Below are 24,350 nucleotides of genomic sequence, written 5' to 3' on the forward strand. Positions count from 1 at the left end.
GTGTCGTGAATGATGAGTGTGTATGATGGACATTACATTTTTCCTATGCCTGTTTGTGTGTACATACAGCTTCCCATACAAAGATTTCCACACAAAAATGTCATACGAACTAAATCAATGAACTGAAACATTTGATGTCAATGCTGTCTGAAGTAAAATAAACCCATAAATGAATATATCCAGAGCAATAGAAAAAGAGTTGCGACACGCTTTGATCTCGCCGATACGTGATCACATGGTTCATGAAGCTCACTGTACTTCCAAAAAACCCCACTGCTGTCAACCGGTTTGAATGGTTTTCAATGAAGCTGGCCAATGGAAGTCGCTTTCTCAGGCAAACGACGAATGAAACAGACTCGGTTAAAGAAACCCGATATTCTGGCTACATTCAGCAGACTCGTATCTACAAAAGGCAGTCCTCCCTGACGTTTTTGGTGTAGAATGGAGTGAAATAAAACATTGTGTACACTCACTGCCAGTGAAACACAGGAAAAAAAGCTAGAGCTTTATTGTCACGTGGTTCCGGTAGCTCGCTGTAGTAAAAAAAATAAAATTAAATACTGCTGTCAACCTGTTTTAATGGTTTTCGGTGGGACATACATTTTCTATGGCTGTGATTATATCCAAATGGATTTTGGATATAAAATTTTTCACGCCGTCTCTTGACTTTTATTTTGAAATGAGAGTAAAATTAACAACCGGAAATACGTCTCGTTTTACTTAACATTGTTTAGCTGGGCTGGTGGCTAGAAGGGTAGCAGGGTTCTACGACAATTTTGCCATTATAGGTAAGACGACTGCAGTTTACTTGTTTTTATCTAAGACTATATGTTTGCTTGATGAAAACTTGATGAAAAAACTTTGTCAAGGATTGGTTCCACTGTATGTTTTGTTAACACGTACGATTATTTGTTTGCACTTGGCTAACAGGTGGAGGGTGTTTTTTACAGATTGTTTGAATACATATAATTGGGAGTCAATTACGAAAGTGGAATTACAAAACGTGATTGAAAACAGCGGGTCTACAAAGTAGTTAGCTAGCTTGCTGTCGTATTTGCATCCCTATATAGCTAGCGTAGTCAAATAACAACCACTAATTGGTTTGTGGAAAAACCAAATTGTAGGATGGATGGGTGAGTGTCTGGTATGTCAATTTTTGTAAGGTGTATTAAGGTTCTCGAGATTACAATTTGATTCTTGGCCAATTGCATGACACTTCCTATCCGAGGACTCTGGACCTCTACAGTTGCATTGTATCAAAGACTCGATTTTCGTTACATTAATCTTCCTTAGATTTCTCCGGTGACCTCTCTGCATCGGAAACTTCCACAAGACTTGCTACATTTACCTTCCAGCATGTCTCACAGCAACTACCCCTACAGAAGACCTGTCAAAGATTCCAGGTCCGACTCTTACCAGGCTTCAGATCAGCTACACACATCTGATGACTGCAACCTTTACAGGAGAACGCAGGAGCCATCTCACTCCACTATGTCATCCTCTTCCTACACATCCAGACATTCCACGATGGAGACACATCAGTCCCCAAAGCCCCCAGAAAAAGCCCTTAGTCTCTTGTCTAGCTGTGGGCTGAAGCCGGAAGACCTGGCTCTGCTGGCGGAGTTGCCAGAGCACCTCATAACTGTGGAGTCTCTTCCTGGTCTGCTTATGGAGATCAAAAACAAGAGGAGAAAACGGTCTTCCTCATCCACCTCCCATTCGACCACATTTCACCCCCCACCTGCAAACCTCAGTTCCAAGCCCAAACTCACCTCCGCTGAATGGGAGAAAATTCGCTCCCAGCCAGTTCAGTATCCACTGGAACAGACCTACAGAGATCCCCAGCCTCAACCCCTTCCACCGGAGAAGGTTGCCAGCTGGCAAGACCGTTGGGGCAACCCTCGGCAGACTGGCTCTATCACCCTTAAGCCCAGCTCCTCATGTGCATCGGATGAGTCTAGCTATGTGGTGGACTACAACTTCGGTAAGAAAGCTAATACCTTTCCCAGCTACGAGAGGCCCTCTTACAGCCCAGCACCTGGGAGAAGTGGCAGCAGCAGCAGCGCTCCAATTGCCTCCAGTGTAGACCTTGATTACAGGTATGCAACGCAAACAGCAGCAGACTACAACCAGGAAGATTTTCCCAAAAGCAGGATGAAGGCCGCCTGCAAGATGCCCTCCAGGAAGGCAGCTCTCGATTTCCACGGAGAAACCCCCGAGATATACCCTTGCGCATGCTCTTTGTGCGATATAACTGTGCTCTCTGAGAAGGTAAGCAGTCTCCCCCCCCCCCCCCCCCCCCCCCCCCCCCCCCCCCCCCCCCCCCCACACTCATTTTCGCTGTGTCTCCTGGGTGACTTCTTTCTGGGCTACTTGTGCGAAGGGTGACCATCACCCGCAAGCTCTATAGCGCAAATCGCAAGCAGGTAGGTTGCTTTTAAAAGGGATGATTTTTTTCCACGGGCATTATGTTTAACAACAAAACGCTCAAAGAATCAGGGTGCGGATCTATTTGTGTCCGATCAGACCGGAAATGTGACATTTTTCTTCCCCCAGTCCTGGGTAGCACACGTTAATGGGCCTCAACATGCAGACGGACAGCTTCTCCTTCTCCAATTGTGAGTTATGGTTTACTTTACGCTTATGGTTTTCTTTACACCAATGTGAGAGTTACATTCAGAACATGTTACACAATTGCTATTGCCATTTTATCTCTTCACATCACAGGTTCCCTGATTGGGACTGTAGGATTGAAAGTATCAGAAGGTGAGTACAACACGTGTCACCTTCAGTGTCATGACAATCTTGCTGCACGTTTTTGTTTGATGTGACCAAGATGTTTTGTTCTTGCTCTAGGAGTGATGACCAACCAGCAAAGCCGAAGGCTGGAGAAGGGAAGGTCTCATCTGCCCAGAGACCCAATCAAACCTCTGGTAAAGTGGACTTGCTCAATCAGTTTTATTTTATTGGAAGTTATTGTGATCACGTGCATGCAACATTGGCAATGTAACTATTTGCCACGTGGCAAACTTTGCTTTATTGTCCTACAGGTGGAAGACCGGAAAACAGGCCAAGAAACAAGAAAAATAAGGTATTTGTTTTTTTAATGTTTCAATCAATAATGAAATAATCATATACTTTCATGCTTTATTCTTTTTCATGAAATCGTGTCTTGTTATTTTCCAGTCCCAGAGCAGTAGCAAAGTGGTGTGTGCCAAATTTGCAGCCCAGACTTACGAGGAACATTCTCTGAGGAGACTGGCTGAACAATTTGGAAAAGTTGTCAAAATGATCATGTTCCCTTCTTTGGTGAGACAGTAGCCTTTTCATCAATAACCTATTTGCAAATTAGCTTAATGAGGTACAAATGAATACTAATACAATTGGTTATTGGCTGGTATCTGAATCAGCTGGTATCTAAATATCTGAAAAGACTAGTAAAGAAAGTGTTTGTGTTGAAAATATGAAGGGTTTGTTGTATGTTAACTTAGTGATGACATGAAACACATTTGTAAAAATTTCAGGCATTTGTGGAAATGGGCTCAAATGGCCAGGCAATGGATATAGTAAAATACTATACTGAAAATCCTATAGAGACAGAAGGAAAGAGAATAACCTTTTACGTGTCGCAAACATTCAACTTCCTCCAGGTAAAATCTTTAAATAAATTCAAACGTGTGAATAGGATGTTGAGATGACTTGTCATTCAACCTGCCTTTATTCAACAGAGTTCTAAGGTGTTGAGCTTCACACCTTCACCTGTGGGCAAGGAGGGCTACCTGGATCTGATGGCCATAGCTAAAAAATTTGGCACTGTACTCTACTCACTATTTCTACCTTCAGTGGTAAACAAATAATAATAATGACCATCTTTTGTTTGTTCTTTTAATAGTCCTTTTGTTACATATTTGTCTTATTTGTAATTGACTTTATCCTATGCAGGCTTTTGTGGAAATGAGCAATGCCATTGATGCTCAGAAGCTGGTTGATTATTACTCATCCACTTCACTCAAGATAGATGGCGTGTCACTCCAAGTGGCATTTTCTTCTGAGTACAGCACACTGAGGTAAGTTCACAGTGTTTCATGACTTAAGTCGACTTAAGGGTCATATTAGCATATTTTTGACCCATATTTTTGTTCCTGCAGGAATGTTCCCTCAACCAGGAAATATGAAGAGAGTTCAAAGAGACAAAGGTCCCCGAGTCCCAAAAACAGTGCGCACAGTCCAGGGAAAGACCCTTCACACAAGAGGAAGAGGAGAAGCAGGAGCAAAGAGAAGGAAGACGACGTTCATAGCAGCAGAGAAGGAGAGCGGAGGAGGAGGAGTGAAGAGGGGAACACGCGGTCCTCCAGCAAACACAGCTCTCCAGCTTCCTCTAGGAGTTCTCACACCAGAGACAGCGAGAAGGTCCCTGGGCCTGACAAAACAGTTATCAAAAGTAATTACTTCACTTACTCACTCGATATCAAACCATTTGAAGGATCCCACACATGCTTAGGGTTAAGCCATCTCCAAGATTGAGTTTGATGCGGTTGAGGTGTGCTAGATAGTAATTGTCATTGTACAACTCTTTATTTTGTCTCTACACAGAAACAACCTCAAAACCTGATGAGGCAGCTTCTCCTGGTTCCTCACAACCTCAGACTGAGGAGAAGACCAAGGAACAAGGGCTGACCATGACTCAAGCCCCCACAGTAGAACCAGCTAGCACCCATCCGACAGCTCTTCAATGCAACACACAGGACAAGGCCCAATCAGCCACCACGGATCAGGTGGCCCAATCAATTGCAGAGAAACCCAAACCAGACGGCGTTCATCAGAGTGCTGAGTGCATCAAACAGGAAGAAGCCAGTGGAAGCTGGGACATGACTGGGACTGTGGTCTGTGACAGTGACATGGACAGTGACATAGAAGGGATGGAAGTGATTGGGGAGGATGGGATTCACATGGATGACTCCACGGAGGAAGCTGTGTGCCTTGAGGATATGGAGCAGCAGGAGAGGTTAGAGGATGAAACCAAGTCTTCTCCCCCAGAGACGGAGACAGCTGTGGCCCCAGAGGAGAAGCGGAGACAGGCCGAGGAAGAGGAGGTGAAAGAGGTAAAGGAGGAGGTGATGGAACAGGCTGAGATGGAGAAGGCTCCGTCAGTAGAACTTTCAACTGCTGCTCCTTCTGGACAAGAACCAGAGCCAAAGAAAGATGGAGATGATCTGATAGCAGCCACTACAAAGGACGAAGAGGAGGTGAAATAAGTATTATTTAACTTAATTGGCGACAGCAATGCATACTGGATGGGCAGCCCGATACTGAGCTACACAAGAGTCCCTATGTTCTAATGTTTGTATCTCTTGTTCCCACCCAGGAGGATCCTGACTTTCCAGAGAGTCTTGAGAACTGTATTACCTTAGATGAGTTAGACGAGGAGCATTCTGAGGAGGAAGGTAGTGATTGTTTTATGCATATCTACTTTGAGTGCACTCGGTTTAGTTGAGTTTAGTTAACTCTGGTACTAAATGTGGTTTATCTCAATCGTATAAACTCTGGTTTATCAAGGGAATTTAGATCGCACCAGAAGCCCAAAACCCATTTTAATTTAATCTCGTTTGTTTTGTCACAGATAAGAACAAAAGACACAAGTCTAGGGTAAGGATTGGTTATTCTTTACAAAATAATCACTGTTTTCAATACGTCTGAGGTAATGCAGAACCACACAATGGTAAATAAAAAATATATATAATATAATACAAATGTTTTATTTCTGTCCCTACAGTGTCACTACAGCAGAGTGATCTACGTCAATAATCTTCCTTTTAGCCACTACACAGACGTTCAGTTTGTGAAGATCGTTAAGGGCTTTGGAAAAGTAGTGCGCTATTTTCTCATCCGAAATCGTCGAGAGGTAGTAACACTCCCCAATTATCACCATAGTAGATGTGTCGTTTCTTTGTGTGATGGTACTTCATTTTGAATAAACCTTATCAATTGGATTTGACCTACATTTATTTACTGGCCTTGGAATTTTTGGCAAATGGTTGTCTAACCTCACTTATGTGTTCATAGGGATTTCTTGAGATGTCGAGTTCTGAAGAAGCTACCAGAACTGCCAGTGAGCTGAACATGAAGCCTATTGAATTCAACGGTTCGCGCTTGGGCATTCACATATCTCGGAAATACCACAGGCTTACTGCAGGGTAAGAGCCAATGTTAACAACCAAACCTGTTTGTGTCACCTCATCTAGTTTTTAAGGATGTGAATAGCATATTTGTTTAGTTTCACAATGTATGCTTCATGTTTTGGCTGCTTGCAATGTTTGGGACTACCTCGTTGTTATGATCAGTGACCTATGCTCTTTTGTAAAGCTCTCTCTTGGAAGTCACATTGGATAAAAGCGTCTGCTAAATGCATAAATGTAAATATTTACTTCTAATTATTAGGTGGAGGGTTGAGTCAGACTCTGAATTGGACAGTGAAAGGAGAGGACACAGGACAAGGAGCACCTATAGAAGCAAACAGACCAGAAGCCGTTCCCATTCTAAGCCTAAGGCAGAGAGAAATGACTCTGCTAAAAAGACGCCAGAGAAGGAAGAACCAACTGCCAAGAAGGATGACTCTTCTATAAAAACGGAAAAAAACATCCCAACAAAAAAGGCTGGAGAATGCGAGGAGTCAGTTGCGGAAAAGGAGGACTTGACAGCAAAGGCTACATCCAAGAACGTCAAAGAAAGGTCTGTGGTATCAGAGGAACAAGCAGTAGGTTCCACCACACAGGACTGTGATGAAAATGGAGGCGAGGCTGACAAACTAAACACCCCAGACTCTCAGGCATCAGATGAAAAGGTTTGTCTAGGAAGGCAGTTTTAAAGTAGTTACTTGAAGCATTTCATGGAGACACTATCATTCTATAATAATAACCTTATCTGGTTGTTCAGCAGGACAGCGAGGGGCCCCAGGATAGGCCTGCTGAGAAGACTGAATCCAGAGAAGAGGAGGTTCAAACGCAACCAGACCCCATAAAGACCTGGGTGGAGTCATTCAAACCCAACAACCCTGTTGGTAAGTACTGGAAACTCTAACCCACTTCCCTGTGACTATGCTAATCCTGTGTCAGTTGGTGTTAGCCCCAGTAGTTCCCAATCTGTGTTTAAGGGGAAGCTTGAAGTTCATGGTCTACATGAGAATTGAACCAGGTATGTCAGACTGACTATTGGTCTTAATACTGTGACAGGAATGGAATTTGTTCGTCCTGTGGTGGGCTATTTTTGCAACCTGTGTCAGGTCATCTATGCAGATGAGGATGAAGCCAAAAAGGAACACTGCAGCAGCCTGTCCCACTACCAGAAGTTCATGGTGAGGCTTTTGGATGCCTTTTACATCTGAAATGTTCATGTCAAAATAAGTTGTTACTTATTACACACAAATGCATCTTTTATAGAAGCAGCTATTTAATTAGCACAGTTGACTTGTGGAGGCATCTGTTACTGCACACTACTCGTAGTTCCAATGCCACAGTACTAGAGCGTATAAGAATCATTTTTGTGGAATGCTGATATTTTACACATCCTAATCACCACAATTGTATCAATATAAAGTTCTTTTGTTGATTGACATTTATCCCTGTTGATCTTCTTCCCTTCTCCCCCAGGAACAAGGAGCAAAAACTTGAATCTAACCTCCTAAAAGAAGTCCTGAGAGAGAAGTTGTTGATCTATGAATATTTTTGTTCATTTACAAGTAAGAACTAGTTATATGCTCAAAAAGTATTAAACACTAAAAGGTGAGTCATTAACATGTTTAATTTTGTTTCAAGAGAGACATTAGGTGTTGGTCAATCTTGAGTTGAAGGAGATCTTTCCTTTTCGTATTGGAAACTGAAAGATCAAAACTATATATACACAATTTGTATGTGGCTTTATTTGCTAAATTAATAAAATGTAAAACAAGTTGTCACATCTATAAAACAATGTCCTGAATACAAGTTAAAATTCTCTTTAATAAAAAAAAAAGCTACTTCGTATGTTTACTTTTCAGGATCAGTCATACTGGGGGGGGGGGGAGGAGTAAACCTTTTCTTGAACAGCATACAAGTTTACCTTAAATGGTTTACTTCTACATGAAGGTTACAACAAAAACATAGAACTCAAAATGTTATTCATCTTCAGGATGACCAACTGCATGCAAAGCATTGAGGTTATTGAGCAACCTTTTTCCCTGTTGTGCTTGAAGCTTTCGTCTTCTCTTTTTCAAGGTGTTTCTGAAAATTCAAAAGAGGATTGTTTGTTACGTCGCCAATAAATCATCTTGCGCGTAATGCTAGTTTTTGTTGGTGCCTCTAAAGTAAGAAGATGACTGGCAGTTAGTTTAGAGACCCTTTCAAGACTACAGCATTCAGACATGGTCATGAGCTAAGGAGAAACAAATTAATGATATGTTATTACCTTTAGCTTGTCGTAGTGAGCCTGACTACTACAGTGCACCTTCTTTGCCGTGTCCTCGTTGGAGTAAAACAAAAAGCAGACCCTGCAGTAGTATCCCATCTTCACAAACTCCACACCTGCAATCAATCATGAAGCTGTTCAGAATCAACAGCACTCGTATGACCATAACACCCACATATCTGAAGGACTCAGGATGCTGGTCCTTATCATTCTTGACTGCACACTAATGATGACTGACAGAACTAACTTACCAATGGGATGTGTAGGATCGTACGGTTCTAAGGGGAGGGAGGCGTTGGCTGGTTTGGTCTCAGCCACAGGTGTCTGAGAGCTGGGTTTCTGCCCATTCTCTTCATTCTTCTCACTGATGGGGATCACAGGCCCCTCTTCAAGTTTGATGCTCTGTTTTGCAAAGATGGAGGAAGATCTTTACAACTTGTCGGTGATAACGGTTAAAATGTAAAGAAAACTCTACTTCCTCCTCGGTGGACAACTTTTCATCATCTTGCTCAGACTCTTTTAGATCAACTGCATTTGGTGACGGGGGAAAAGGGGTTCGTTAAACCTCAAATGACTGCTTAGACAGCTATGGAGGTGGTTCCTACCGAGTCTATTGGAGTCTTCAGTACTTCGGAGCTTTCTGAAGGTTGGTCAGTGTTCTTGACCTCCGCATTCTGCTGTTCTTTACTGGAAACATCACTAGTCTCCTCCCCATCTTTCTCTGGCCCCTGCTTCAAAACAGGGCTCTTCTCCTCTTTGAACTTCTTGAACACTGGCTCCTCCTCCTCCTGCTGCTGCTTGGCAGTGGGTTTGGCTGGACTGCTGCTGGTGGACACGTCGCCCTCCTCACGCTCCCTCTTGATAGGTCGTTTCTCCTCTGACGCAGCACCAGGGGGTCTGTGTCTGGAGGGGAGTCAGTGTGGATAGGTAAAGGACTGTACCCCGGTGCCTGGACAGTCACAAATGGTCTAACTATGCAATGAATATGACCAGAAATTTACAATCAAGTGATTATTTATTTTTTTGACTCACCCATACTTGAGTTGCTTATATTTCCTACTAATGTACACGGTCAACCGCTTGTTCTGGAATCTTGGTGGATTTTCCCGGTAGGTTTCAGCCATTTTCTCAGCATCTTCTCCACGCTCCATCTCAATAAAACACTGAACAGTACAGACACTAATTTAGAACACAATTAATATATCCTTTTACTTATCGCTAGTAGGATTTTTATTTTATTTTTTTACTGTCAGATCAGAACAAAAGCTCCTATTTAACTTTTACCCATTACCTCAGATCTAATTCTGTTCAGGAAGAAACGTCTTATTTTCCCAAAAGGTTCCGCAATCTTCAGAATAGACACATCCAAGTACTTTGAGTTCGGAATCCCGCCGACATACACCACTCTACTATTCCCACACTGAAAGGAATGACAAACATTTAGGATACAAATCTCATATTTGATAAACTCTTCACTCAAACTTTCCAATCTACATACATACCTTGCTTACCTGGATAGTAGGGTATGTTTGTGAATGGTATATTCTCACAGCTTTCCCACAGACGGTGGGTGTGACATTTCCGTTGTAGAATTGAACCATTGCTCTGGCCTCTTCTTCCGAAGACAGCTGAATAAAAGCCTTGAGTGAAAGTAAAAAAGTAATATGTTGAGTTAAGGAATAATATGTCATATCTGCCATTATACTTATGCGTAAACTGCGTAGAAATTTACCTCAGGCCTTAAATCAAGCACCAGATGTTGGTCAACTTTACCAAAGGGTTTGGCAAGAGCCAAGAGCTCACTGACTAGAGTATGGCCTCGTTTAAATCCGACAACATTGACAACTCTCATTTCCTATCAAATAAAAACAAAACACAGAAAGTTAATAGAGCACCATGCGACAATGGTTTAAATTCTTAAAAACAACAGTTCACATTACCTTATTTTTTCTTGTGCTTCCTGGAAAGTGAAGGAAAGGGTGATTATGTTGACAGTCAAATGAGATTGTGAAGTACTTTGATAGCTTGCACATTTGAAGGATAACAAGCTGTGTTGCGTACCTGCTGAAGAGTCACCTTTGGACTGAGAGTCCATGTCATCTTCATCAGCCAGCTCATCCAGAGTCACAAAGTCATCCATATTCTCTGGGAAGTCCTCCTCCATACTTCCCTCCTGGAAAAAATGAACAAAGTTATACATATATCTTTTCTGAGATGTTTACTACAATATATTCTTTGTAAAATTATGCAAATATGCAATGGGTTTTGCATATCAAGATAATCAAGAGGATTGTTTCTATCGTTATCTTACCGGGCCTTCAAACTGGCCGTCATCAGCCAGGTCAGAGCTCTCAACAGGTTCTGTTGACTCAGCATCACCTTTAGCCTCCTTTTCATGTGAGGAGCCTTCGGTCTCTCCGGGGGTGGTCCTCTCCACCTGGCTGTCAGACCGTTCCTCGGACCTGTCCCCCTGCTCCGCTTCAGGCTTCTCTTCGACACGGCCATTGCTCGGAACTTTCTCATCTTTTGGTTCCGGTTCCTCATCCCGGGTTTCCGAAGCGCAGTCCGCCGCTTCCGACGGTTCCGCATCGGCTTCTGCCCCATCCCCTAGAAGTTCAGCTACGTCTTCCTTGTCAACCTGTTGTGTTCCGGAATCCTCGCCCTCCGCCTCATCCCCCTCCACCACTCCAACTACCTCATCTCCTGATCCTTCTCCCCCTGCCAGCTTCGACTCCTCCTCCTTGTCCTCAGCAGCAGAGACAGAGGAGCCCTTTGAATAGGTTTTGGTCCCAGTGCTGCTGGTGCTGGACTTTCTGCCCCTTTCCTCCCCCGACCAGCCCTGCCCACTTTTAGAACTTTTCACACTAAAAAAGGAAAACAAAAAGAAACATCAGTATTCATTATCTCTACAAATACTGTTAAGACCTATTCGACTCTTAATATCAATACTTGATTCGTGGAGCATGCTGGACTTTTATTTCTATAATGCGTTCATGAGCAGTGCTTACTTTAGAGTCTTGTACTTGGTGCACATGTTAAGGCGGATGACCCTGCCTTTGATGGTGAGGGGGTTGAGAGTGTAGTACTTCACCAACATCTGCGCATCCTCAGGAGTCCCAAGCTGGACAAACGCCTGGGAGGACATGGGCACGGCATTGTTCCAATATTCTTACAAGAATATGTACAATTACGCATACATTTCCAAGGTAATGCACAGTCAGAGGCAATGCTAGTGACCCTATAACTACCTCTTGACAATGCTAACATGTTTCAAGAATCGAAAGATACATTTCAAAACTGTTTGGATGGATAAGCGGATAAGGGGAGTCAGATGGCTGAGCGGTGAGGGAGTCGGGCTAGTACTCAGAAGGTTACCGGATCGATTCCCCGCTGTGTCAAATGATGTTGTGTCCTTGGGCAAGGCACTTCACCCTACTTGTCTCGGGGGGAATGTCCCTGTACTTACTGTAAGTCGCTCTGGATAAGAGCGTCTGCTAAATGACTAAATGTAAACGTAAATAAGCAGTGGTCTCGACAGTAAAAGCATGCTAGAAGTCGCTTGTGTCATAGATGCAAGCAGCGTGTTGAACTTGGAATCGGACTCAGTGTTTACCTCCTCCTTTAGGAACAGGTGTTTCTCCACGGTGCCGAATCGTTTGGCGATGGTGAGGAGTTCCATCTTCTTCTCTGCCTCCCATGGGAGGTTGGAGAAGAAGACCACTTGGCTGGGCCTGTTGTTCCTTTCGTCTTTCTGTTGTTCACACATGGAAGACAAGGTGTGAAACTCGCAATCACTACCGAATACTGTGAATAACCACTCAAACTATTTAAATTGTTAATAAATTTTTAAAAAGACGGTAAAAAAAAAAACTGTTCCTACCTCAATCACCATAAGTTCCTTGGATAGATAGAAGGTGATTTCCTGGCCGAAAATGTTTGCTGGTTTTCGCTTGTAGTAGTTGACCATGGCCAAAGCTTCCTTGTGTGTCTGCATCTCCAGAAAAGCCTGTATCAAAAGACACAACTGACACTGTATAGGGTACATGGACTTGAAAGAACATCTAATAGGTACAGTTAGTTTAATCTCTTACCTTGGTTTTAAGCACTAGGTGCTCACAAAGGGTCCCGAAAGGTTGAGTCAAAGCGAACAGCTTCTTCTGAGGGGGGAGCTTCCTATCATACTTGGCCACCACAACTCTGCTTCTTATCTGGGGGTCAGGACAGGCGTGCTACTTGAAAGATCTTTCAAGCAAATGCTGTTCCATTTGACCAATCAATAACCCTCTGTCCTAACTGTCTACCCATAACCACCCACACATTTTGCTATACAAGGAGTAAAATGCATTACCTTAGGCTGTGCCGAATATGCCTGAGCTTTGCCATGACCATGTCCAGTGACACCACCTAAAATGAACCATACGCGTCATGATAATCCAAGGTAGTACACTTTAAATGTATTTTTAGATATGAACATTGTTACTTTGCCATGTTTGCACCCAACTGATGACAAGTTAATAACCCAAAACGATTCGCCAACTCAACTGTTACCATCATACATGGTTTCAAAACATATGGATGGGTCTATTGAGGGAGCATTCATCCACACGGGCACCTTACCCCAGCTGGAGGGCATGCCCCTGTTCTGCTGTCCGGTGGTCATGGGGGCGGCTCCCAGCAATCCCCGTGAAAGGTTGCTTGTATCCAGCACATGTGACTCAGAGCTGAAGAAGACAAATGATTAGCAACCATGGGTCCATAAATATGCTTTTTTTCACCCAAATGGGGGGTGTGTGCGTGTACAAACAAGTGAAGAAGCGAGACAGTAAAGAGAAGTGGAAACTCATCAAACCTTCTGCTTTGGGCCATGGGAGGGTTCCAATCAGGGTATCTAGGCGATACAAGACAAAAACCATATCAGATTACACCTCACAATGTAGTTTCTACAAAATACTTGTGTGCTGAGTGTAGCAACTTACATTTGGAGGAGCAGCCTCTGGTTCTCTGCATGTCGTAGCCCATTTGAGTGTTGATTCCACTCCTAAAGACACACCCACATTACATGAAAGCCTGAGTTAATTAATCCTACTGCAGATACACACACTGACCTCCAAACCTACTGTGGGCCTAAATCCTAGTCAATAAACCATGGCTCTGTCTCACTAAACAATTCCAAAGGAAATACAACTTTTCTTCCTGTCTATTGCAAGTTAACCATTGATCTGTTATTTTGTTAAGTAAACTGCAGGTCAGTGAATTGAGCCCTTAAAAAGATTCTAAATGGTGCATGTGTTGGGGGTTTTGAAGGTGGACTGGGGATAATCAAACCACCTGGGTTCAAGTGTGTGGATGCATCAAGAATGTGGCTGGAGTTTTACAGGCCAGTCAGAAGGAATGGAAGGTACTCACCATGATGGAATGGACATCAAAGTCACAAAGAGAGCACACATGGGGGAACATGTGAGGCATGACTCCTAAGTAGTCCTGGACTTTGCCCTGTGACGGCGAGCCCATCCGTCTTTGCATAAAGACACTGTTGGACGCTGGAGGGCCCATGCCCATTCCACCGTAGTGGTCATGGGAAAGCTCAGAATACTGCCGCTCCCTGCCCCCACCGCCGCCGCTGTTGTTGCTACTGTTGTATTCTAACTCATAACCCCGGGCTCCGGTGACATTTTGCATGGAACCGTAACTTAAGTCTCCCTGCTGGCCGCGGGCTGAAGACTGCCCCATGGATGTGCCAAGCCGTCCACTGCGCATGTCATCCCAGTTGTCCCTTGTGGTCCTGTAGGAGTCTTCTGAGGAAATGGAGGGCAGGTCCCTGGGGTTGCCCACCATGTGCCTGTTGGAATCTCCCTTGCGGTTCTTCAGCTGCATGATAAGGTGCGGCAAGGTCTCCACGCTGATGTTCTCTTCTGGGATCTGCGCCAACGCATCCAGGTCGGTAGGCGACAGGCCTAAGCTGGCAAACAACTTCATGGTGTTTCCAATGTGGCTACTCGCTCCGCCCCGTTGGGAAAGCTGCAAGTTACGGTCCTGGCCATCTCCAACACCACCCATGCCAGAGACCATGCTGTTGAGCTGTCTGGAGGAGCCCTGGAGGCCGTCAGAGCGTTGCTCACCCATGCTGTAGTTCAAGGTCTCAGCAGCTGCTAGGAGGCCCCTCCCCACAGCAAACCCTTTCTGACCACTATCTGAAGGAATCTTCTGAGACATTGTGGTAGAGGAAGAGGATTGTGCACAGACAAAAACTTTGAAACGGCACAAGGATGGAATTAAGCAATAGTTGGACAAAAAAAAATATTTGAAAGGGGGACTTGCTTTCTTCAATGAATTTCAACGAACGAAGTAGGCTAGGCCCAAGTCAACGCGGAGAAAGGGAAAGTCCTCTTCTCTGATGGAAAGTTTAGCTCTGCAAAAACACAATGGTGCGGAACATTCTTGAATGCTTCCGCCACAAAGCAGACATGGAGGTGAAGTAGGAGTCCACATATTCATAAAATGTGAGAAATTGACACATTCAAAACAGGAAGAACCATTTATAAGCGTTTGAGAGAGCTAATTTATAGGCACAGAAGGCAAGAAAGGCATAAAAGATTCAAACTTGAAATGACCTCAATCAAGAGTTGAGGAACATACATTAGGAACAGTGTGCCATGTCCAGAAAGAAGACGGCTTAAACCTAGGAATCGCCAAGATTGAACACGTTCGGAATCAGTTGGTGTCAGCTAGCTATATGAAATCCTGAAGAGTTTGAGGTCTAGAAAATGAGGTGAAAGAAGGAAATCCAAATCAACAACCAAAATTGTTGGAATTGCTAGATAGGCCTAACAATTAATTATGTATGAATATCCGGTAGGTATCAAGATGGTTGGCCAATATGACCCAAAGATTGACGTTAGGCTAATTATCCGAATTACTGGTAGAATGAGCTAGATAGCATGCTACACAACCAGCTATACATTTGGAAGATATGGCCAAGTACTTGACTAGCTAGTTGTATAATGTGCGTCACGTCTGACTTATGATTTCCAAGTGACGCTAATGTATTCGTGGAAACTGCACGTTGCAGATATCTAATATGGCTTTGCTTAGAATACTTGACAATAAAGCCAAGCACCAGCAGAGACGACGGTGCCCTGACTAGCTCAGTAGCTAACTAATACATGTATGGCTGTTCCACAGTGACGGCAACAGACGTATCGCAATTCTCCATCTGTTCACTAATAGATACAACTCAAACGTAAGCAATGTATACATAGCTAGCTACCTTAAATTATAAAAATACGTGCTCGATGTGTAAAATTGTTCATGTCACGTGATACGCCAATCAAACCATTCCTGAATCGAATCGACGTTATCTTTGCTAAAGCTAACAATCAATCCCACTGCCCTACTAATTGTTTTGCAAAGAACAAATTGATCCACAACAGGACCACCTGTTTGTTAAGTTCAATAGATGGTTCGATGTGATGGCTAAAGAAGTGAGGATAAGCGATTTCTCCAGATATAGTTGTTATTCTTACCTCGTCTTGAGTGAGCACGCGGAGAAAAATCCCACCACCAACAACACCAGGTGGCGCTGCTGGGCCTGTAACTGGTGGGGGGGGTGTGCCTAACGTTCAATTGTCGCCCAATCACAGCAGAGAACATGTTGACGTTCACCATGTAAACAAACAGACACAGGCAGCCATTATTCTAACGTAGAGGCAGAGGTATATCTCGCACGGAGAGTTTGACAAAGAGTTGGACAAGACAAGACTTTGCCAGTTCCGGTATGACTTCTAGCTTGATGCTAATAATATGCTAATAATAATGCGACAATGTATATCAAGTTGTCAAAACCATACTGTAAAAGTCCCTGCGCGTGCTGTCTTGTCGACTTACAATGCCTGCCTTTACTGGCTTGTAAAACAGCTAAGCTAGTTAGCTATCAAGTGTCAGCCAGCTTGGCTATTGTTTTAACCTACTCGAATATAGTTACCTGCTATGTGTGGTTTTGTCTCGACTATAGTCGGCATGCAACATTTAATGTTCCATTGTTCCATGCCTTTTTCACAGACAGTAAAAATGAAAGACCCAAGTCGTATCAACAACACTTCAAACATCATCAACAACAACGAGGTCATCCTAACTAACCAGTTCAACAATGAGGACAATCCCTTCGCTGAATATATGTGGATGGAAAACGAAGAGGAATTTAATAGACAGGTAGACAGTTATGACTTTTCAAATACAGCTAATTATAGATTGACATAGATGTAATATCTATTTCCTCTCATTTTACTAATAAAGTTATAATTCAGTAGTTTAATGCATCAACTGTTTACAAGTTATATACATACACTATATATGGAGGCTTACAACACAATTAGAAAACAACCTTGGCCAGTTACGTTGAAGTTGCCTGCAAGCAACATTTGTATTGTTCTTTCCGCAGTGCACCTTTGAACCTTTTTTGGGCTTCCTAGGTTGAAGAGGAGCTTTGGGAGGAGGAGTTCATTGAGCGGTGTTTCCAGGAGATGTTAGAGGAGGAGGAACATGAATGGTTCATACCAGCCAGAGACCTCCCCCAGGCCATCAGCCAACTGCAAGACCAGCTCAACTTACTGGGCCTTGGGGACGAGTGTCTGCTGGATGACCTTGTGGTAAGCGCTTTCAAGTGTCTGTTTTCACTGGACAAAGCAACTGCCAAATTTTCCATTCAAACGCTGACAAACCCCTAAAGGAAATTCAGATAACTTTTAGAAAATGTTCTTAAATGTCCAGCTTCATCGTGTGGCAGTTACATGCTAAATTGTATTTGGACCCTGTGAATACACACTCGTTATGTTTTCTCTTCAGATCAACAGCAGTTTGAACCCCAATGCTGCAGAGTTTGTACCTGGGATCAAGCACTGAGACAGTCTCTCCTGATTGATGATGGAAGCACTAGTCTGCACTGTGAAGCCAGTGGAAGAAGATATGTTGTTTGAGTTCTGTCACTATGTTGCACTTCTTGTGTTGCCAAAGTTATCAACTAGCCTCGCATGTGTAAAGTTAAAACAATGTTACGTAAATATATGTAAAGCATATGCATATGTGGTAACTGTTTTTGAATGTAATATCAGGGCAAGAGGATTTTTTGTTTACTTTTACTTCTCACTGGAATATTGTGATTTCAATTAGTTACGATTTTATACAAGGACATGGCTTTTCTGTCTAATCAAAGTTAAGTTACAAGAGGCATCTTTCATTGTCTGAACTTAATCTTATTTTACAGTTTGATATCATTAAGGTCAATAATTTTTTAAGACATACTATACATCGTTCATTTTTGCATATCATTGTTTGATTTTAGCATATGTCTGGTGGTTCCTGTATTGTTACTAAAATGTGCCTCTTATGTTTGTGCTTGTTCTACCCTGGTGTTCAGACCCCGACATACTTGGAGAGTACCAGCTTTTTTTTGGAGTTTATTTCCTGTGCTCTTCTTTCTCTTATTCTTCCTTATCTCAGTGCCACGTAAAACTGATTTTGTTGTCGTACATGCACATAACAATAAGTACTGTAAAAAAAATGAAAAAGTACCAAAAGTGTTGTAAAAAAAGAAAAGTATATATTTTTTCTTAAACTATTTGAAAATAAATGTTTATGGATCATATATTTGTTTTTACGTTCATTATATAACTGCATATAATTTCACACTACAACTTGTTGAGCTAGTGAACATAGCTGTCATACTGGATATTTATATTATGAGCTGCAAAAAGGGCTTTGTCTTGTGACAATCTGTGATAATGTTGCTATATAATCATTACACTTTTGAGATTCATACTGTGGCTTTGTAAATGGTGACCCAAAAGTAGTGTCACAACAGTGCCCTCTTTTGGTTTTCCTGCTCATAGTGAAATGACACTGCAACTATAAGAAACAAAAAGGCTAAATGAATGATTACATATTTTGCTGATTACATATTTGGATGACTAGATTTAGAAAATTAATTGGGGGAAAACTCACAAGCGACTGCTGTTTTGTGTTTTATATTCACACAAGATGTGGTTTTCAATGACCAGTAGATGGTAGTATTGATCCCACTGGCTTCATTGAATTTGATGAGGGCCATAGATTTTCCTTGGCTACTGAATTATCAACAAGTTTATTGAAACAATTATTACTTAACACTTCCTGACCAGAAAAAAAGCTAAACATGTTCAGTACAGCCAATAAAGGACATTCAAATCAATTATATTAGGTTATTTTAAAAGAATGAATTTGGAACACATTAAATCAGGTGCTGCTAGTGTAAGCATGGTGTATGTAGACGTTGCAGTTGGCTTTAATGACCAGTAGATGGTAGTAGTGATCTTAACTTAGGTTCAAGGGATCTTAAGGGATCTTATGTTCACACTATTGGGGGCTGGTGCTTTCTGGGGAATGCTGTCATCACTTTTACCAATACTGTCACCACATTTATATGAAATACTGTTCCGCATCTCTAAATACTGTACATATTATAGTAAGTACAGGAGCTTCCATTCTAACTCAATGGAAATCCATTAAGTTCTATATGTTGCTTTGCAACCCAAGGAAGGATCCTATGTGCAACGTCCATGTCTACTGAACAGAAAGAACAATGGTCTGGTACACTGTTACCAGGAGAGAAACAATCACTTGTGGGAGACTAGAAGGAGGTGAAAGTGGGAGTTGGTTGATGCTGTCCCCTGAAAGAAGCTCCTCCTGTTCGCCTAAACTCTCAAATAGGGCCAATTTTTAGACGCTTCTCTTTGAGTTTGAATATAAAGGCAGTAGCAGTGGTGAGCTATAGATCAGGCTCCTTCTCCATTGTTGCTACGGCAGGTCAGATACCCTCAGACTGAGGCCATGCATGTTGATGAGCCAGGGCAGATGTCCACGTATATTTCGGGTTTGTTGTGGGGCGTTCTCAACAAAATGGGTTGTCCCAAAACCTGGGTAGGGTCCTCAGGGACTTCCTCGTTGTGTCTGCCACAGGCTCGGACGGCATTCTTGGGGAGAAAGCGAGTTCCTCTGTCATTAACCATAATATTGGAAAGAGTGCAATGAGAGAATGTGTACAGATGTCCCTGCAGTCACAAGTTCATGACCTTCATGTCTTTGGAAGACACACCCATGCATATCATCAGACCGTTGGCTTAGGGGATATGAAATCAATTCACTGGGGAACACCACATGTCTTTGTAGCTCACTCGTTCTTGCAAATTCTTTTACACCATGACAGACTGCAAGTGCCCAGAGATGCTACAGAGATTCAGCCATCAAACGTGATCAGAGATAAGGGAGAAAAAAAACAAGGCAACTTAGATAACATTCCTTATATCTGATGAGGTTAAATCCTATCTAAATACATGGTTTTCAACCTCTCAGTTTAAGAGGGAATTCAAAGAGTAAAAGGGAGATTAATATACTCTTTCATTTTCTCGGACTTAACCTTTTTGTGTCAGGTAACGTTAAGTTTAATGTGTTGAGTGGCACCTGGGACAGTTGGCTTCCTCCATGCCTGTGCAATGACATTTTAAGATACAATGCCACTACAAATGGAGAAAGAAGGTTCCATAAATTGTTGGTGGTCTTACTTTCTAGAACAACTAAGGAACCCTGTTCTGAAGAAGACCTTTGTCTCCCCAGTCTCCTTGTCGCACGATCTAAAGCTTCTTTATGGGATTGGATATAAACTACTAAAGGCATAAACACAGCTCAAGTTGAAAAGTTCATGCAGGACTCAAACAAGGACATGTTTGAGTCATATTTTTCCTGAATATGTAGTCAATCTGAAAGGAAACGTATTGTTGATGACAGAGGTGAACTTTGTTTTATTTTATATAATACTCACAACTCACAACATTTATCACTGTTGGGTGGACAAACACATTTTGGTCTTCAATATCGTTATTTACAGGATCTCATGCACTGGTTTCAAATTGTTCATGGTGAAAAGAAAATAAGAAAATCTGCATCCCTCGCTAATGCAGAAGATTATACCACCTTCGTTCCTCCCCACTCTCCCCCACACTGTCTCTCCCTCTCTCTCCTCTCTCTCTCAGTCCCTAGCTTTCAGATGCAAAATAAGCAGACATATGGAGAGGAGGTCTTTCTCCGGCCCTCCTAAAGATTCAGATTGTATGACAAATCACGTCCAGCACCGACGCCCCCAACCCCTCCAGTGCACTTCCAGACAACAGCTTCATTAGGGTGAAAGAGGGAGTTTTTGCAGCTTTGTCGAGTCAAGCTCAGACCCCCTTTCCCCTTCTCAATTACTCCATTGTTGGCACCAGCTTCAAGTTATTGCACTCCAAACCATATGGCTCATTCTAGACTCCACAAGTGATGGCCATGCCTGTAACTACCAGGCTATGAGTCTGGTGCCAAAGGAGGGAGCAAAGGATACAATTCAGTTTATAATTATAAAGCCTAAGAGTCACACTATGTGAACCTGGGTTGTATATTATGATCACTGTTATTGTTGCTGTTGTCAATCAATGTATTCGTTCAAATCAAATCAATCGGACTTTCAGTGTTGAAAGTGTGTTGATTCAATGTATAATCTCTATAACCTGTGACCATGCACATAAAATGGCTATTAGAACAGATTTAACATTTAATGTCTCCTCAAACAAACACGTAACATAACCAACAATCCAAAGGGCATTTCCCTTTTTGGGGCATATGGTCATAAGGCCTTGTTTATTCAAGTTGAAAAGTCGGATGAAGCCAATTGTACATGGGATTAATTGCCACAGTTAAAGTATTGCCGAATATTTGTTCTCCTTTAACAGTTTAACCAGTGCAAAGCATTAGCTCATTTTGCTGAATAGTTGCCATGGATCTTTTGAATTATAAAGTCTTTAGAGACACTATTCTCATTGTGGCTCCTAATGTAGGGTAAACTAGAGGTAAATTATGCACTTGTGCAAATACATGAAGACAAGTGAATAGGCTGCAATAGGTCTTGCATTTATACTGGGACCTCTGATTGATAGTGCCCAGGTTCACGAACTGCCGCAGTATTTTGGGCCCGGTTCACAATGAGGGCATGCGATTACCATTCAGAGTGCCTTAAATGAGATTCCAGTACATTATAGATAGTTAACGTGTGTTCGAAAATCAATATAAAGTTACAAAAAAACAAAAAAAAGATATTGCAGACAAAATATTTTGAAGAGGAATGTAGCCTATAACTCTCTTTAAGAATGAAAACGAATTGTAGCATAAACAATTTAAATGTGGGTGAAAACGTGTAATTCTAAAAAGTGATATAATAAAAATGGGGACGTGCATTTCTCAACCACTCGTGTGTGTGGGCTGTGCATAATCGAATACTTCACGGAAAATGAAAATGCGCACATTTGCACATTTCAAAATGTAAGACGACTACTGTCCTCTGATGCTCTAAACCTGATATTTACTGAACTATGTTGTACATTTTTGTAGGTCTACAGAACGAAATAGCATGAGGATGAAATGCAACAGAACTGTACAACAACCGTGAATCTCAAGAGATAGACCTTGTAGTAACAAAGAATTTGGTCTCCATCACGGTTGGTTGTAAGCAAGGACTTTGTTTTCTTTTTCTTCCTCTAATGCCTTTACAAAGATGAAGGAGAGCTTTGAGATGTGGAGTAGTATCTCGGTACAATTGAAGCACTGGAGTAAGGAATTAATTACCATTCAAAAGTAATGGCCCTATTCTGCCCTGCTTGAGTTTTTTTTTAACAAGGAGAAAAAAGTCCCCTGGCATCGGGCCTGCCTCAACGCCAAGGGAAGGGATTATTCATCGGATTACCATCTGAAAACTCCTATCAGACTTTCTGACTCAAAGATCTTTTGCGGACAGTAATCGCGTTAATACCCGGGGATTAATGCTTAGCAAAATGCAAAATTGAATTTTAATTCAGGTTGTATAAATAGATATGAAATAAATTGAGGAATAGCCTACGCCTATAGAGAATAGAGTGAGTCTATCCCCCCACACTTCCATTGCTCAGTTTGAAAAGGGGTATTACGACCTCAACAGTACAGACAGACACCTTATTTTAAAGCTCCTATGAGTTTAACACCTGCTATGAAAAAAAGATAGTCCCCACGGTATCCAGAAATCAACATAATGCCACAAATGTTGTGGCAATGTGTGTAAACTCGAACCAATAGCTATATCTTGATAAATGTAAATACTAAAATGTATGCAAGACATGACCTAAGGCATTAATTTTTTTTCAATCGAATTCTTTATTTAGTTATCTTTGTTTCCATTTACAGGGACCCTCTTTGGGTAATTCGGTTGTTTCGTTTTCTCACGTGTTTCTACCATTGAAATGCAATCACATCTCGTGCACTTGTGCCTAATCCTGTCAGAGCATCACCCTGGCAACCTCTCTCAAGTGTGGGCAGAAAATGCCTTTCTCCATACCCCCCAGAAGACGGGGTCTATCCGCAAAGTTGCAGCAGTTAACACTTCTTGTGGAAATCAACTTGCGTTAGGATATCGTGTAAACCTGTTACATTTTATTGTTTTATAAGACCAATAACCAAGTCCCTCTGCTAATGTCTAAACTAAAACCAAAATACTCGTTCAAGCTGTTCCGCGACTTTGATGTTATTGCTGACAGGTTGGTAAATTGTAATAATAAAATCAATCTCCACCCATCCACGTGGGTCACTGCTTCCAGCGTTTCTACAAGGGTGTGAAGTGCTTTGCTTGTCTTTACTCAAAAGAATCTCCATAGTGTGTCATAACTGGGTTCTGGTTTATATAATAAGAAAACTGCCATCGTTTTATGCATCCAAAAATTACATTTAAATAGCTGCATTACTCGTTGGCGTAACCTGCCCTTAATAAGGGGCATCTGGGCAAGTAAATAAGCAAGAAATTATTTGTGACACAGAATATATGAGCACAGCTCAGAGTCGTGGTGTTTTTGTTCACGCTGTGACTATTTGAATAAGAATAATGCCAATAGAGTGGCCCAGGCAGAAAAAAAGGGGCACAAAAGCCCATAGGAGCCGAATTTGGACGAGGGACAACGTGTATAGAACTGAAAAGAAGTGAGAGGAGACAGACAATGGAACAATTCACCTTATAATCGCTTTGATATATTATACATGCCTGAAGACTCTAAACATTGTGTAATTATTTATAAATGACTGTCCCTCTATTCTCATAAGGCGACAAGGAGAAAAGCACTGCAGGTCTCTGGCCAAACTATTTCTAAATAGTGCCCCCATCCACTTTTACAAAAGAGAGGCGAGATGCTGGAAATTGAATAAATTGAATAATTAATGGAAAATTGTATGCCTGTCTCATAAAGATGTCTTTAAAAACACTTAAAGAAATTGCCCAATGCAAGTGCTAGACATTTTTACTGCTGTGCTCTTCATGTTTTGAATCTTAATAAGCCTGGGACTTGTGGAAAACAGTGACAAGTAAAGATGAGCCTTAAAGCTATAAATTAATCAGGCAAATATGTGCCTAGTTCTGTTCACATTGGAATTGTACTGGCAACGGGAAAGGTTTTCGCTGGATAGTTATGACAAAGTTTAAATGTTCAAGAATATACTAGCTCATTCTTTCCACGCCCAAGTTTTTCTTCACACTACAACAAAATCACTCATTCTGCGTCAGAGTAGCAGATATTTAAATATTGTAGTCAGTTGATTTATTAAAAAATATATATATTTAAGGGCTGTATAGATTATGTTGAATTGGTGGCTTGGAACCATTTGTGGTTAGATGCGTTTACAAAAGTCGCAGAGAAGAAGGAGCGTGCCTTAGCCTTGGGGGCTAAGGGCTTCAGCCCTTCGGTTGTTTCTTTCTTCCATTTTACTTTAAAGGTTTTACTTAAAGTGGGCTCGGTCTTTGGTCCAGAGATAGCAACAGTGCTGTTCGCGTGGCTGGGCAG

At 42.0% G+C, this 24,350-nt stretch overlaps 3 protein-coding genes across 7 annotated transcripts; 2 read left to right on the forward strand and 1 right to left on the reverse strand.

The window, feature by feature from the left end:
• Window positions 1-695: 695 nt before the first annotated feature.
• Window positions 696-8,078, forward strand: matr3l1.1 (matrin 3-like 1.1). 4 transcript variants are annotated; one of them, XM_047028204.1, is made up of 20 exons: window positions 696-788; window positions 1,294-2,271; window positions 2,557-2,618; window positions 2,728-2,766; window positions 2,857-2,933; window positions 3,051-3,091; window positions 3,187-3,309; window positions 3,525-3,650; window positions 3,729-3,845; window positions 3,943-4,067; window positions 4,149-4,441; window positions 4,594-5,246; window positions 5,366-5,444; window positions 5,621-5,646; window positions 5,774-5,902; window positions 6,064-6,194; window positions 6,439-6,841; window positions 6,934-7,057; window positions 7,230-7,351; window positions 7,647-8,078. In XM_047028204.1, exons 2-20 carry the CDS (start codon window positions 1,357-1,359, stop codon window positions 7,665-7,667), a joined length of 3,606 nt encoding a protein of 1,201 aa, XP_046884160.1. In that variant the 5' UTR covers window positions 696-788; window positions 1,294-1,356; the 3' UTR covers window positions 7,668-8,078. The 4 variants fall into 4 exon arrangements, with proteins under 4 accessions (XP_046884160.1, XP_046884323.1, XP_046884242.1 ...); XM_047028367.1 differs by having other exon boundaries at window positions 6,937-7,057; XM_047028448.1 differs by having other exon boundaries at window positions 720-788; window positions 1,464-2,271.
• Window positions 7,894-16,033, reverse strand: matr3l1.2 (matrin 3-like 1.2). Of its 2 annotated transcripts, none has more exons than XM_047028566.1 (21): window positions 15,963-16,033; window positions 13,846-14,848; window positions 13,416-13,477; window positions 13,289-13,327; window positions 13,057-13,160; window positions 12,788-12,843; window positions 12,531-12,647; window positions 12,320-12,445; window positions 12,053-12,190; window positions 11,448-11,572; window positions 10,751-11,303; window positions 10,501-10,612; window positions 10,380-10,399; window positions 10,172-10,294; window positions 9,942-10,079; window positions 9,731-9,859; window positions 9,472-9,602; window positions 9,045-9,342; window positions 8,691-8,841; window positions 8,440-8,555; window positions 7,894-8,255 (listed from the first exon to the last, which is right to left on the reverse strand). In XM_047028566.1, exons 2-21 carry the CDS (start codon window positions 14,650-14,652, stop codon window positions 8,193-8,195), a joined length of 3,408 nt encoding a protein of 1,135 aa, XP_046884522.1. In that variant the 5' UTR covers window positions 14,653-14,848; window positions 15,963-16,033; the 3' UTR covers window positions 7,894-8,192. The 2 variants fall into 2 exon arrangements, with proteins under 2 accessions (XP_046884522.1, XP_046884549.1); XM_047028593.1 differs by having other exon boundaries at window positions 9,951-10,079; window positions 15,963-16,032.
• Window positions 16,034-16,095: 62 nt separating this feature from the next.
• On the forward strand, window positions 16,096-18,027 carry LOC124473356 (polyadenylate-binding protein-interacting protein 2-like). Its single transcript, XM_047028720.1, has 4 exons — window positions 16,096-16,211; window positions 16,498-16,647; window positions 16,908-17,084; window positions 17,281-18,027. The coding sequence occupies exons 2-4, from the start codon at window positions 16,507-16,509 to the stop codon at window positions 17,335-17,337; spliced, it is 375 nt and encodes a 124-aa protein (XP_046884676.1). The 5' UTR covers window positions 16,096-16,211; window positions 16,498-16,506; the 3' UTR covers window positions 17,338-18,027.
• Window positions 18,028-24,350: the final 6,323 nt, after the last annotated feature.

The sequence above is a fragment of the Hypomesus transpacificus genome, chromosome 1, assembly GCF_021917145.1.
Source record: "Hypomesus transpacificus isolate Combined female chromosome 1, fHypTra1, whole genome shotgun sequence".
In the NCBI taxonomy this organism is placed as follows: Eukaryota; Metazoa; Chordata; class Actinopteri; order Osmeriformes; family Osmeridae; genus Hypomesus; species Hypomesus transpacificus.